General features: G+C 43.7%; 1 protein-coding gene across 2 annotated transcripts in view; it reads left to right on the top strand.

The window, feature by feature from the left end:
• The window catches only part of NLRP9 (NLR family pyrin domain containing 9), a 30,910-nt gene extending 16,481 nt beyond the window's left edge, over window positions 1-14,429 (top strand). For both annotated transcript variants that reach the window (XM_084770971.1, XM_084770970.1), the window contains exons 4-10: window positions 1,493-1,660; window positions 3,413-3,577; window positions 5,934-6,101; window positions 8,707-8,877; window positions 11,478-11,648; window positions 12,228-12,398; window positions 14,075-14,429. In XM_084770971.1, coding sequence (XP_084627097.1) covers window positions 1,493-1,660; window positions 3,413-3,577; window positions 5,934-6,101; window positions 8,707-8,877; window positions 11,478-11,648; window positions 12,228-12,398; window positions 14,075-14,225 — 1,165 coding nt within the window. In that variant the 3' untranslated portion in view covers window positions 14,226-14,429. The remainder of the gene's footprint in view (window positions 1-1,492; window positions 1,661-3,412; window positions 3,578-5,933; window positions 6,102-8,706; window positions 8,878-11,477; window positions 11,649-12,227; window positions 12,399-14,074) is intronic.
• Window positions 14,430-15,449: the final 1,020 nt, after the last annotated feature.

Below are 15,449 nucleotides of genomic sequence, written 5' to 3'. Positions count from 1 at the left end.
ATATATATATATATATATATATATATATATATATATATATATATATACACATATAGCGTCTGATTACTGTCACCTTCTATTCAGGTCTTTTTCCCTTCTACCCCATCACTCCAATTTCTTTACGAGTTCTTTTCTCACATTCATGTCCTTTTGTTGTGTCAGTAACCTAGTTTAACTAAGGACATCAGTGCGTCCATGGGTCTGGAACGGTGCCTTAGACCCCGGTGGGCTCACTCCTAGACACAACACTGAAGATGACTGCTCCTGCCACAGAAGAAAATAGTTCCAGCAGGGGTGGGTAGAGCTGGGTGAGCCTCTCTCCAGTTTTTTATTGACTTTGTATCAGGCGTGGTTGTTTTTGCAGGTCAATAGAAGCTGCTGCAGGATCAAGACTGTAACGGGATTTTGTAGCCCACAGTGCTATCTCTCCTCCTCCCTCTTCTCCTCTCCCGTCCCCTCCTTCCCTCTCCCCTCCTCTCCTATGCCCTCCTCTCCTCTGCCCTCCTCTCCTCTCCTCTCCTCTCCTCTGCCCTCCCCTCCTCTGCCCTCCTCTCCTCTCCTCTCCTCTCCTCTCCCCTCCCCTCCTCTCCTCTGCCCTCCTCTCCTCTCCTCTCCTCTCCTCTCCCCTCCTCTCCTCTGCCCTCCTCTCCTCTCCTCTCCTCTCCTCTCCCCTCCCCTCCTCTCCTCTGCCCTCCTCTCCTCTCCTCTCCTCTCCTCTGCCCTCCCCTCCTCTGCCCTCCTCTCCTCTCCTCTCCTCTCCTCTCCCCTCCCCTCCTCTCCTCTGCCCTCCTCTCCTCTCCTCTCCTCTCCTCTCCCCTCCTCTCCTCTGCCCTCCTCTCCTCTCCTCTCCTCTCCTCTCCCCTCCCCTCCTCTCCTCTGCCCTCCTCTCCTCTCCTCTCCTCTCCTCTCCCCTCCCCTCCTCTCCTCTGCCCTCCTCTCCTCTGCCCTCCTCTCCTCTCCTCTCCTCTCCCCTCCCCTCCTCTCCTCTGCCCTCCCCTCCTCTGCCCTCCTCTCCTCTCCTCTCCCCTCCCCTCCTCTCCTCTGTCCCTTTTTCTCTTCTCTCCGCTTACCCGTGCCCTCCCCCTCTCCCCTCTGCTCTCTTTTGAACATTTATTTAATGTGTATGAGTGTTTTGCCTGTGTGTATGTCTGTGTACCACATGAGTACAGTGCCTGTGGAGTTCAGAAGAGCCCATTAGCTCCTTTGTAACTGACACTACAGATGGTTGTGACTTTCCACATGGGTTCTGGGTATTGAACTTGGGCCCTCTGTAATAGCATCAAGTGCTCTTAACCTTGGAGCTATCTCCTGCCCAGGGATTGCCTTCGTAATCAGTAAGTGATGTTGACCCATTTTACCTGGATGAACTTCTTCCTGTGTCGAGGGTAACTGGAAGCTTTGGGAGGGGGGTTGGGAGTTGATTTGCCTATCTTAGGAATGTCTTGAAATTCACTTATCCAGAAGAGAATAACGATGTGTTATCTCATTGCAGAAACGGAATCACACATTGGAGAACATTATGCAGCATTTTCCATAAATTGCACGTGTTGGATCTAGACAGCTGTAATTTCAATAAGGAGGCCTTTCAGATTTTCTGTGAATCACTGTCTCCATCTCACATAGTGGAACCTGAGAATACATTTAAGCTCAAAAGCTTGTCGTAAGTTTGATAGTCAGTCATCGTTTAAGTAGATAGAAGAAATCTCCTCTTTCTTGTGGAGGAGACTAGTGCATAAATAAATGTAGAACTAAAGTCCAAAGTAGCAGATACAGTAGTACCAAGAGTCACATATTTATATTTTTCCATGTCATGCATACATATATCTGATATGTTTATAAATGCCTATACATTGTGTGTGTGCACGTGCACATGCATGTGTGTGCATTAAAATAACACACAATAGGAATTGACTAAATTTTAGAGACTTCAATGAATGTTAATTAAACGTCTAATTTTTCAATTGATTTAAATTGTGTATATGTATGTGTGTATCTGAATTTGGTCCTCTGGAATTAGAGTTGTGATCGGTTGTGAGGTTCCCAAGAAAGGTGCTTGGAACTGAACTCTAGTCCTCAGCAAGAGCTGTATATGCTCTTAACCACTGAGCCATGTGTCCAGCCCAATAATAATTTCTTGGTCATCATGCCGACATCTATTTATTTTCATTAGAAAACTTAGCCATTGGGCCGGGCGTGGTGGCGCACGCCTTTAATCTCAGCACTTGGGAGGCAGAGGCAGGCGGATCGCTGTGAGTTCGAGGCCAGCCTGGTCTACAAAGTGAGTCCAGGACAGCCAAGGCTACACAGAGAGACCCTGTCTTGAAAAACCAAAAAAAAAAAAAAAAAAAAAGAAAGAAAGAAAACATAGCCATGCATGTTTGGCTACATTTTTCCAACTTTGAAAAGGGAATAAGTACAAAAAGCCAAAAGTTTAGATCTAGTTTTCATGAACTCTAGGACACATTCTGTGTGTCTTAAAAATATTAGTACATATTAAGCCAGATGGTGGTGGTGGTGGTGACATGCCCTTTAATCCCAGCACTAGGGAGGCAGAGACAGGTGGATCACTGAGTTTAAAGCCAGCCTGGTCTACACAGTGAGTTTTAGGACAGCCAAAGCTACACAGTAAAACTCCATCTCACAAAACAAACAAACAAAATAAAGAACAGAAAAGCATTAGTCCTTGAAGAAAATGGGCCCTTCCCTTGGGATACACACAGCTTGGAACATTAATACAAACACAGGTGTCTGTGCTATGAACAAGGTCTTATTTCTGGTTTGGTTTCTGTTGGCTGTAAGAAACCAAAAGCAGGCTGGGGAGAGAAAGTGTTAATTTAATTTTACTACTCTTGGGTCATAACTCATCACCAAGAGGGGTGAGGGCAGGAATCTGAAGGCAAGAACTAAATCAGAGACCATAAAGGAATGCTTCTTACTGGCTTCTCTCCGTGGCCTGTCCACCATCAGATCGGACCTACCTGCCCAGGGGTAATGCCCCACACAAGGGCAGTTCTGCAACAATTACCGATCAAGAAAACGGCCCCAGAGACATGCCAGTCTGATGGAGGCAATTCCTCATTCAGGTTCGCTCTTCCTAGAGGATGTCAAGGTGGCAACCACAATTAGCCGCCACAGGCAACGTTTAGAGTTTGATATGAGGGTAAGTGTGAGTCATGTTAGGATGTTGTATGTGTTACACAGAGGAGGGGGAAATGGAAAAAAATGGACGGTAGCTTGAGCCTTGGTGCTTCTCTGGCACCTGGAGATAACCAGTGAGGACTTATGGGGTGACCAGAATTCCCAGACACCCATGGCATGTATGATAAAGTATGGAACAGGGCATATATACAAGTTGCTTTTGCGATGGACGCGCATGCCCCTGTATAACGTGCCTTTTGGCTTTATCTTGCAGGTGTTCCTTCATGACTAACTTTGGAGATGGGTCATTGCTTAAAACGTTTCCTCAGCTGCCTCACCTGAAGTCCCTGAACCTGTATGGCACTAACCTCTCAGTGTATATGGTGGAGGCTCTGTGCTCGGCTCTGAGCTCCCCAACGTGCAAAGTGGAGGTGCTACTGTAAGTCAATGGGTTGTCCACGTACAGGAGTCTCATGGCTTTTAAAGATCCATTTTTAAGGCTTAACTTTGCAAGTTTTGCTTTGCATTAGCACATGTCTTACAGAACGAGTTCAATTTTGACAACTTCTTCCTTTTCTCTTTGTTAAGAGTGTTTTCTTGCGTGCGTGTGTGCTGGAGCTTGCATGTAGGTGCCTTCAAAAGCCAGAAGGAAGGCATGAGATGTCCTGGAGCTGGAGTTATATGCAGTTGTGAGCTACCTGATGTGGGTGCCTGGAACTGAACTCTAGTCCTATGTTAGCACAGGAAGTGTTCATAACTGATCTATCTCTCCAGCTACCCCATTACAGCAGCATTTTCACCTATGTTAATATTGTACTTTGATCTCATTTGCCAACGTTGTGTCGGTGTCTGTCCCTTGTATTTTTGATGACTTTTTTCCCTAATGGTTTGAATATCAACATAACAGCACATAGGGATTCTATTACATTTATTTACTTAGTATGGGGGGGGCAGGTACCTGTAGGTGTCAGAGGTCAACTTGCAAAGGCACTCTGTAAAATCTGTCGGCACAGACACAGTCCATAAATAAAACTTCCCCTCGGCCTTTGATGGGAGACTGGAGAAGAAAAACAGGAGGCAGCCATGCAACTAGTCTATGTGGAAATGGCATGAAAATGAGTTGAAGGTGGCAGGGTGCTGACGATCTGTTATTTTTAAGTGACATGCTGTCTCAGGTGACAGTTCATCACCATTGGCATTTGTGGTATGCCAGCTAATGCTAAACAACATGCAGTCTGGCAGAATGGCAAACCTTTGTAATTTCACCAGTGTTTAGTGGTAGTAGAAGAACCATTTTTTTTCTCTGATGTTTGGGACCGTTGCCTTGGTTCCCAGCACGAAGATTCTAACCTCTTGGCATTTCCCAAGGATCGACCTTTATGCTAATGAGGTGATTTCTGGTGGAGTACAGCATGGCGGCCAGTCCCCAGAAGAACCCAGCTAGTACTATGTTCTGTAGCTATCATCCTCATTCACCATCCTCAGTGATAAGTTCAGTTTGGATTTAGAAAGTCATACTTATATGGAAAGCCTCCATTTAAGACAATCCCCTGCTTAGGATTAACTGCCAACTTGACCCTGAAGAATCTGGTCACTTGACCTGAAGAGTCTGGGTGCTATGTTGGGCATATTGGGGGAGGGAATTCTCTTGATTGTTCAGTGATATAAGAGGTCTCAGTCTACTCTGAGTAGGCATGGTTTACCAGGCAGGTGGTTCTGGTCTTTATAAGAAACCTAGCTTGCTAATTAGCATGAACCAGCAGGCATCTCCTTTATGAGTCTTGCATCCCCAGTCCTGCTCTGACTTCCTCAACGGTGAACTGTGACCTGGAAGTGTAAGCCAAACCATGTCCTTGCTAAGTTGTTTTTGTCAAGAGGGTTTTATCACAGTGATAGAATGGAATCAGAACAGAGGCCTTCTAGTTTGGTGTTGGGGGGAGCACTCTATGTCCGTGGGGCAAAGGTTCTTTTACTTGGAACCCTTCTAAATATTACGGCACACACGTGATCTCTGTGACTGTTTCTATAATCTTTCCTTCGTCATCTCTTTTGAACATACTAAACTGGCAAGTGCCATGACAAAACCCACAGGCTTTATGATCTCCTCTGTATGTTAACACAAGGAGTAGGCTGTGAGAATGTCAACCTGTTGCTGGTTGGTCAGAAACACAGGTCAAATACGATGGGTTTTATAACTGACACATGAAAGGTCACTGTGAGAGACTCAAAAAGTAAGTGTGTGTGTGTGTGTGTGTGTGTGTGTGTGTGTGTGTGTGTGTGTATGTGCGCGTGTTGCATGTGCATGTGTGTGTGTGTGGGGGGGGTTGATATTGGTACTCAGATTTACTGGGTTTCAGGTCATATTTTAGCAATTGAGGTCTATCTGTACATTAAAGGTCATGGCTGCTACCCACCACATTCCAGTAACGCTCTATCTCTCTGCTGGTTGTTATGACAATCAATAACATCGCCAAACATTTACAAATGGATCCTAGAGTTTAAACATCACCCATAGCTGAAAACCATTGGCTCTGGTGTATATTCTCAGCCAGCAGAGCTCTAATTCACAGAGACAATCACACAATTCTATTTATAAGTTAAATAAGCTTATGATGTAGCTGTGGCCTGGTACGTATAGTATTGGAGTCGGGAGCATTATATGAATGAATTAATAAAAAATTATAATGCGGACAAAAAAAGAAAGAATCTGGGGCATTTGTTTGAACAATAGGGCATTCTTACACAGATCACCTAAAGATGCCATTTTTAACCCATGACATGTTTCTCAAATGTAGGTTGGGAAAATGTAACATCTCAAGTGAGGCCTGTGGCATAATTGCTACTTCCATCAACTACCACAAGTTGCGACACCTCTCGTTGGTTGAAAATCCCTTGAAGGACAAAGGAGTGATGTTTCTGTGTGAAATCCTTAAGCGTCCGACCTGTGTCCTGGAGACACTTATGTGAGTTGGTCTGGGGGAGCACGCCCTGGAGATAATCGCAGAAACATGAACACAGGTCCAACCATTATAAAAGGTGGTCAACTGTCCACTGAGGAATGCAGGAGATCATGAGATGTGTCATTAGACTCAGTCACTTTCCATGCCTCAGCTGCCATGTCACTAAGTGGAACTGATGCAAACAGAGACACCATGAGACCCACTTCAAATAAGAAAAGGCATTCTGAAACTCTTTATTCATAGTTTTGAGCCTAACAGATGTTGTTATAATGGAAAAAGATGATTCCCCCTGGAAAGAGATTGGTTACTAGGCCAGAGGAGAATATAAATAAGAAGAAGAAAAAAAAGATTTCATTCTAAGGCAGGGCTTCCTACATCTTACCTAAGTCACTGTAAACTGTCTCCTGACCTGAGGTTAAGGTTGATCGCTCACAATAGGAGACTACCAGACTATTGTCATAGGGAAACCACACTAGATAACTTATTGCTCCATCAATCAAAAGCCTTAAGATGGAAAATGCTCAAAGACACAAGTTAGTGTGTCCTCTGTGATCAGGCATTCATACATGTATCTGTACATGTGCAGCTTACAGATATGAGCATATGTATAAAATGTAAGAGCACGGAATGTGGGCCATTATAGAGACATCTGCTTATCAAAGAAAACTAATTCAGATTAGGAATCTCTTAATTGCTTATGACCGGAAGAGAAGTATTTTACTTAAATTTCTTCTTGTAATATTTGCATATTAGGAGTCTTGGTGATGGACCCTAAGTTCAAACATGAAATTTATTTGCATGGTGTATAAAAATTGTGCACATGGCTTAGCAGTGGTTTTATATAATATTTTTTCAGTGCCTTTGTGTTTTGACCTGGGATGGATACATTAAGAGCAGTTGTGGAACTTTCTACTTGTGTCATCATACGATATTGAAAACCTTTTGTACTTTGAAGCATCAGGATTTTCCATTTTTCAATTAGGAATGCTGAATTTGCAGTAAACCAAACTTTGAAAAATACCTATTTATAAATTTTATGTATGTATGTGCATGTTTGCATGAGCTTATGTGTACTATGTTAGCGCATAAGCCTGCAGAGGCTAAAAGAGGCCCCTGGAACTATAGTTATAGAAATTGGCCACACCATGTAGGTGCTGTGTGGGTGCTTGGAACTGAACCCCGGTTTCTCTGCAAGATCAGTAAATGATCTTAAATGCTGAACCATCTCTCCAGTCCTAGAGTGAAACGTATAAAAGAAAAGCAGAAGGCTGTTTCAGAAGAGGCAGGACAAATGACATTATAAAACAAAATTATTTGCTTATTTAATTACTAGTTGATATTAAATAGGAGATTGGATTAAGTTATACTTGGTGACTAGTAATTATAAAGAGCTACATTGATCATGAGTTTTATATTTAAAATACTAGTCTTATGAACTCTGGTGCCCCATATTTGGCAACCTCTCCTTGGTTGGGGAGGCCTGGTGGCACTCAAAGAAAGAACAAGCAGACTACCAACATGGGACTTGATAGCCTGTAACCATAATGTGGAGGAGGAGGTCCCCCTCAGTCATAGACCTAGGGGAGGGGAATAGGGTGAAAGTGGGAGGGAGGGAGGAGCGAGAGGATACAAGTGATGGGATAACCATTGAGTTATAATCTGAATAAATTAATTAAATAAAAAATTAAAAAATAAAATGCTAGTCTTTAAGCCATACAAGTAACAGGATTAGAAAAAAAATAGTTAAGATAAAATAACAGGATTGGGCTGGAATAATGGCTAAGTTAGTAAAAACAAAACAAAACAAAAAAAAAAAAAGAAAAAACACTTGCCACTCAAGCATGATGGCCTTAGTTTGACCCCCAGAACCCACGTGAAAGAGCCAGCTGTAGTGCCACACTCAAGTGGAGCCAGCAGGATCCCTGTGGCTCACTGGACAACCATTCATCTCTAATAAACGAGTTCTGAGAAAGCGAGAGCCCCTAGCTCAACGGTGTGGCTGGTGTTTCAGAATATGACGTCTGAGGTTGTCCTTTGACCTCCATATGTACCTGCACCTGCACAGAGACAAACAGGTATAAATGCACACATACATACACATACTCACATAGACAATAAAAGAAATAATAAAGAAAAAAAACCACAATGGAATATATTCCACTAGGGCAGGGATTCTACACGAAGGTGAATTTCTGATATGGCTGGAAGTATTAGTTGATTGTTTTGCAAATCAATCAGGTAAGTCAACGGTCAATTTTGGAAACCTCTCTGTTGATCTATAATGACAATTTTTCAAAACTTTGACATTTTTTCCAGTGTGTGTGTGTGTGTGTGTGTGTGTGTGTGTGTGTGTGTGTGTACCTGTGTACATATGGAGCATGGAAGGCGAGTTGTGTGAGTTGTTTATTTCCTTCCATCACATGGGACCAAACCCAGGTCATCAGATTTGGTGGCAAGGACCTCTAGCCATGTCACCAGCCCATTTCAAGTTTTTTTTTTTTTTTTAATACGAAGTAGAAACTCAGTAAAGGAAAAACATGAATGTCTTTGTAGAAACACGGGAATGCTGGGAGAGTAAGGGAGCTGCTGATATGTGATTTTCTTGCAGGCTGTCTTACTGCTGTCTCACCTTCATTGCCTGTGGCCATCTCTACGATGGCATTTTGGGGAGCCAACACCTCTCTCTGCTTGATCTGGGGTCAAATTTCCTAGAAGACACTGGAGCGAATATTCTGTGTGAAGCTTTGAAGGACCCAATGTGCCTCCTCCAGGAATTATGGTAGGGCCGTGTTCTCATCCACTGATGGGAATGCTGTTTCATATAGTGGCGCTCAGAAAGAAGTAGGAGGGGAGGCGCGTCTGAACGTCAGCATCACTTGAGAGTCAGTGCCGAAGCCATGGTAACCATCTTAAGACATAGAAAACTGAGAGATTGGGTCATGAGAGTGGGTTCCCATGAGTGAGATTACTGCCCTGAGAAAAGAAGCCCCCAGAGACTGCTTTATCCATTCCATCACACGAGGACACAGTTAGACTCCGTCAGGGCTGGGAAGATGGCTCACTGGTCGAGAGTGCTTGTTACTGACTCATGAGGACCAGGACCTAGATTCCAGTACCCAGATCCAGTAGCTCATAATCACCTGTAACTCCAGTGCCAAGGGATCCAATGTCCTCCTCTGGCCTCCGTGGGTATCCCCCAAGACGTACATATACACCCACACAGGCATATGCACACAGACACAGACAAAAAAGAAGGTATAGCCACGAGCCAGGAAATAAGGCTTTCTACACATACCCTATCAACATATAAACATTGATCTTGGATTTCTAGTCTTTGGAACGGTGTGACACATATCTGTTGTGTATGAGACATCCAATCTAATGTTTTGTTAAAGCAGACCAAACAGTTAAGACACCACAGAGAGTGGTGTCTCCTTGAGAAAACAAGGCTGTGATTTTCCCAGCTGGTTCTCCTGGGATGCTTACTGCCTTGGTGACTCAGTCTCGAGCAAAGAAGTTGTCAGAAGAGGGTGCGTGTCGTATGCTGCTCTTGAGCTGGGACTGGGTGGGATCCAGGGTTCCGTCAGCATCAGTGGGGACTTGGGCAGGTCATCTTTGTTAAACCTCTCTTGATGCAAAAGGAGGTTAAACACAGTTCTCATCTGAGAGAACTGAGGCGATGCCCATGTACGCATAGGAGGCACAGAGGTACTGTGTCTGTGTGCAAACATCGCAGTTTTTAAATCTTTACACTGTTGGCATTTTGATTGTGGCTGTCCTGTGATTTGCAGAAGCCAGCAGCATCCTTTTTCTTAATGTAGCAAACCGAAATGTCTCTACATGCTGTATGCATCCCCTGGAGGATAAAATTCATTCCTGCTTAACAACAATTATACTTGCATAAATCCATATGTCTGTTTATATGTATATTTACACATCTGCCTATCTTATATCTACCTACCTATTATCTATCATTTATGAATTTAACATCTCTCCCTTTTCTATCATTTTAAAAATGTAGTTTTTACTTTCATACTAATCATCTCTTCCTTTAATCTCCTGCATATCACCATCTGTTATCAACCAATATACCATCCACTGTTATATGTTCATTAACCACCTAACAAAGACCTAATGTCTGTATTTAACAACTGCGCATCATCTATGTGTTCTCTATTCTTTACCTTATATGTATTATATTCCTTCTCTCCCTCAACTCCTCTCTTAAGCATTATTGAAAGTGTCCTAGGAGGACTGGAGAGATGGCTCAGCGGTTAAGAGCACTGTCCACTCTTCCAGAGGTCCTGAGTTCAATTCCCAGCAACCACATGGTGGCTCACAACCATCTATCGTGAGATCTGGTGCCCTCTTCTGGTGTGCAAGTGTACATGCAGGCAGAGCACTGTATATGTAATAAATAAATCTTAAAAAAAAGAAAGAAAGAAAGTGTCATAGAAAACCATGAGCTTGAGGCTCAGGGAGGGTTTGAGGACATTAAATACTGAAAGAAGTTCATGACGTGGTGACATTTACCCAGATATCTGACATGAGCAATAAGGGAGCCCCACTGATTTTTCAGGGCATACGCATTTTCACCAGGAGGAATAAGAGTAGGAACACCAGATGAAGAGACCAAAGCTGAAGAACTGCAGTGAGGCAACAAGGAACAGAGTACCCCAGATGGAGAAGCAGCAGCAGCATTTCAGAAGTGCTTGGGTATTTCTCATTGATACAAATAAATAGAAATAAGCCAAGCTATTAAGGTAGAATCTCATGGAGTAAGGATGTAACTCAGTTGGTAGAATGCTCACTTAACACAGAGCCCTGAGTTTGATTCTCCAGCACAGCCTTTAAATTTAAAAAAAAAAAAAAAGCTGTGGTAGCTACTCACCTATAATCTCAACACTAGGAGATAGAGCTAGGAGGGTCAGAAGTTCAAGGTCATCCTCGGCTATGTAAGGAGTCTGAAGCCAGACTGGGTTGCATGAGACCCTGTCTCAAAAAAGGCGAGGTGCTCAATGAATGCGTGTGAGAGGGGAAGACTCGGTCTCCTCCAGGGACAAACTCTCACCTGGGTTTTCTAATCCTCTGGACACACGTACATACGAGCGAAGCTAAATGGACTTCATAGGTTACACATACACGTGAATACGTGTGCATGCAAGGCACACAAATGTGTCATACGTGTATACATGTAGCAGTAAATAGAAAGATTATGAATTTGAAAGGGAAATTGGGAGAAATCGGAAGGAGAGGCAGAGCAATGAGGATGGCTGCCGATGCAGCGCTCTGACTGAAGTTCTAAAAAATAGAATTACCGTTAACAAATCAAGACGGAAGGAGTAGCGAGTGAGCATGTCGGCACGTATGTCTTCCCAGGTTGTCTGGTTGCTATTTCACCTCAGAATGCTGTGAGAGGCTCTCTGCTACCCTCACCTGCAGTAAAAATCTAAAGACCCTGAAACTGGGTAACAATGACATACAAGACACTGGTGTCAAACAGCTCTGTGAAGCTCTGAGGCATCCGAATTGTAAATTGCAGTGTCTTGGGTGAGTCTCTACTAACTGTCAAGGTAGGAAAGGGGTCCCAACTAGATACGGACAAGCTAGAGGGTTAATAGGATTAAGAAGAATTCCACCTTGCATGGGCCCGTAAGTTTTGACGGAAATGCTATTGCACAGGTCTTGTGCAGGCAACGGCTGCTGCATTGGTGCAATGCTCCTATCATGTCTTCCCCCACCACAACCTCTGCTTCTTTTAGTCTTTCTGCCCTCTCTTCTGTGGTGTTCTCCCAAGCCTTAGGGGGAGGGGATGATATAGATGCCTCATGTAAGGTTGATTACTCTGTCTCTGAACATGGACCATGACCAGCTGTGAGTCTCCATTATTAACCAGTCCGGTGCCAAAAGGGCTTCTTTTATAAGGATTGAGAGCTGAACTAATAGGAATAATGCAGGACATTTAGAACAATGGTTCTCAACTTATGAGTTTAAAACCCCTTTGGATTTGAAACCAGGATTTGCTCAGTATGGGGTACTGTGGACATTTGGGGCTGGTTAGGTCTTTGCTCAGAAACCTGAAACTGGCATCGAACAACAGTCTTTTTATTGGCATTTTCTCTGTCACAGGTTAGACATGTGTGACTTAACCACCAATTGTTGTGAAGACTTAGCCTCGGCTCTTACTACCTGCAAAACATTGACTAACCTAAATCTAGACTGGATAGCCTTGGACCACAATGGGTTGGTGGTGCTGTGTGAGGCTTTGACTTCCAGACACTGTAGCCTGAAGATTCTTGGGTGAGTACACACTGTCTCTCATGGCTTCAAAGAGAGTTCTTCTGTGTTATTTTGCTGAAGTTCAGCCCCACTGATAATGGGCTGGAGAGTTTTGTTGTGAGGGACCACTGTTACACTGTAGGACACTGAAAACCATCCTTGATTTTTACACATTTATGAACACCACGCTCTGTTAGTGACTGCTCCAAATATCGCCAGACATTCATTCTCTCCTCTCCCCCCACCTCTCTCTCTCTCATTTTCTTTTTTTTTTTTTTAAGAAAGTCTTCCAGGCTTAGTGGCACGCACCTTTTTTTTTTTTAAGATTTATTATTTATTATTTATACAGTGTTCTGCCTGCATGTGCACCTGCACACCAGAAGAGGGTACCAGATGGTTGTGAGTCACCATGTGGCTCAGGACCTTTGGAAGTGTGGAGAGTGGGGACATTTGACCACTTCCCCTTGGTGGGGATGCCTGGTAGCACTCAGAGAAAAAATAGGAAGGCTACTAAGATGAGACTTGATAGGCTGTGACCATATGGTGGGGGAGGAGGTCCCCTTCTTGTCACAGACCTAGGGGAGGGGAATAGGGTGAAAGAGGGAGGGAGTGGGGAACAGGAAGATACAAGTGAAGGGATAACAATTGATAATGTAATCTGAATAAATTACTTAAATAAAAAATGTAAATATATGATAAGCATGATTAGGCACTTAAACATTAAACAGGTGAAAACAGTCCTTTTTACTTCAATGATTTTTAACTTTAATGTTATCATCTAGGCAGATTCTTTTTTCTCTTTTATTTTTTTTAATTTTTTTATTAATTTATTCTTGTTACATCTCAATGGTTATCCCATCCCTTGTAGGTAGATTCTTTATATGTACTTCTATATCACACACACACACACACACACACACACACACACACACACACACACAGGTTTCTACTATCTAGGAGAGAATCATGCTTTCTCTTAACACTCGATACATTCTTCTCATTCATCCCTAGGTAAGGGTGATGGAGAGGTAATCATTAGTATACAGGGGGGAATGATTGTCAAGAAAAATTGGGATGGTGACATGGCTCAGTGCATGAAGGTTCTTCTTTTTTGCATTATAATTTTTTAAATTAATTCATTCATATTACATCTCAATTGTTATCCCATCCCGTGTATCCTCCCATTCCTCCCTCCCTCCCACTTTCCCCCTATTCTCCTCCCCTATGACTGTGACTGAGGGGGACCTCCTCCCCCTGTATATGCTCATAGGGTATCAAGTCTCTTCTTTGTAGCCTGCTGTCCTTCCTCTGAGTGCCACCAGGCCTCCCCATCCAGGGGATGTGGTCAAATGGGGTTCATGTGAAAGTCAGTCCCCGCTCTCCACTTAACTGTGGAGAATGACCTGTCCCTTGGCTAGATCTGGGTAGGTAGGGGTTTGATGCTCACCGCACGTATTGTCCTTGGTTGGTGCCATAGTTTGAGCAGGACCCCTGGGCCCAGATCCACCCATGATAGTGCTGTGAAGGTTCTTCTTATCGGGCCTGACAGCCCAAAACCCACATAGTAGAAAGAGGAAGATGGACTCCCATGAATAGTCCTCTGACCCTCACGTGTGTGCCGTAGCACATGCCTGTAAAACACACACAGATTAGTAAATGTAACAAGACAAACAGAAACCTTTCTTTTTCACCCCCAGGCTGGACAAATCCGCACTTTCCGAGGAATCACAGAAACTACTGGAAGATGTGCAACATCATAAAAAAAGTCTGAATATTCTGCATTATCCCTGGGTTGAAAAGGAACGCAGGGAGAGGGGTGTTCGTCTGGTATGGAACAGCAAAAATTGATCTTGTAGCCAAGACTTTTCCTTTGTCATGTTGATCCTACGTAGTTTGCCCCAAGTTGCACACCGTGGTGTTGGCAGCTTACGCAAGGGTTGTTCTTTTACAATCTTCTGCCCACAGCTGGCTTTATTACCCACCACCTCCACCACTTTGCAATATTTAGATACCCAATGCACTCAATAAAAGTCTAAGCATCTTTGAAAAAAACGACCATTTTCTTTCTTTTTTTTTAAATTTTTTATTTTTTTTTAATTTTTTTTGTTTGTTTTTTTCCTCCTTTATTAATTTATTCTTGTTACATCTCAATGGTTATCCCATCCCTTGTATCCTCCCATTCTTCCCTCCCTCCCAATTTCCCCTTATTCCCCTCCCCCATGACTGTTCCTGAGGGGGATTACCTCCCCCTCTATATGATCATAGGGTATCAAGTCTCTTCTTGGTAACCTGCTGTCCTTCCTCTGATTGCCACCAGATCACGACCATTTTCTTAATGAATGTCTTAAAAGTGCTGGGGATTTGCAATTGAGCTCCCCCCCCCATCCTCTGGTTGGGAGTTCCGGGTAGGAGTGATGTTTGTAACATGTTTTCACTTGGGGTCATTCTCTGTGCAGCTAACATCCCCCTGAATTTCCTGTCTGCAATTCATGCCATGATCTTTTTGAAAAAATATATTTTATTAATTTATTCATATTACATCTCAATTGTTATCCCATCCCTTGTATCCTCCTATTCCTCCCTCCCTCCCATTTTCCCCTGACTCCCCTCCCCTATGACTGTGACTGAGGGGGACCTCCTCCCCCTGTATATGATCATAGGGTATCAAGTCTCTTCTCGGTAGCCTGCTATCCTTCCTCTGAGTGCCACCAGGACTCCCCATCCAGGGGACGTGGTCAAATATGGGGCACCAGAGTTCCCAGAAAAAGAAAGACTCAAATGGTATATATACTTATTTATATCAGGACACTAGCCCAAGGGGCATGTTCCATGAAAGTCTTCACTTACCAGGAAAGTGGGACAGAGGGGAGGACATCCTATTGGGACTCTGGGTGAGAGAAGCCTGGCAGAATGGGGAAATAGAAGGATCCAGAGCATCCTAGAAACCTACAAGAATAACATTATGATGGGCAGATCTGGGCCCAGGGGGTCCTGCTCAAACTATAGCACCAGCCAAGGACAATATGTGCAGTGAGCATCAAACCCCTACCCAGATCTAGCCGATGGACAGGA

The sequence above is a fragment of the Acomys minous genome (genome assembly GCF_964271855.1).
Source record: "Acomys minous genome assembly, chromosome: 20".
Classification (NCBI taxonomy): Eukaryota; Metazoa; Chordata; class Mammalia; order Rodentia; family Muridae; genus Acomys; species Acomys minous.
Note: the sequence above shows the minus strand (reverse complement) of the source record. Positions and strands in the feature narration are given on the sequence as shown.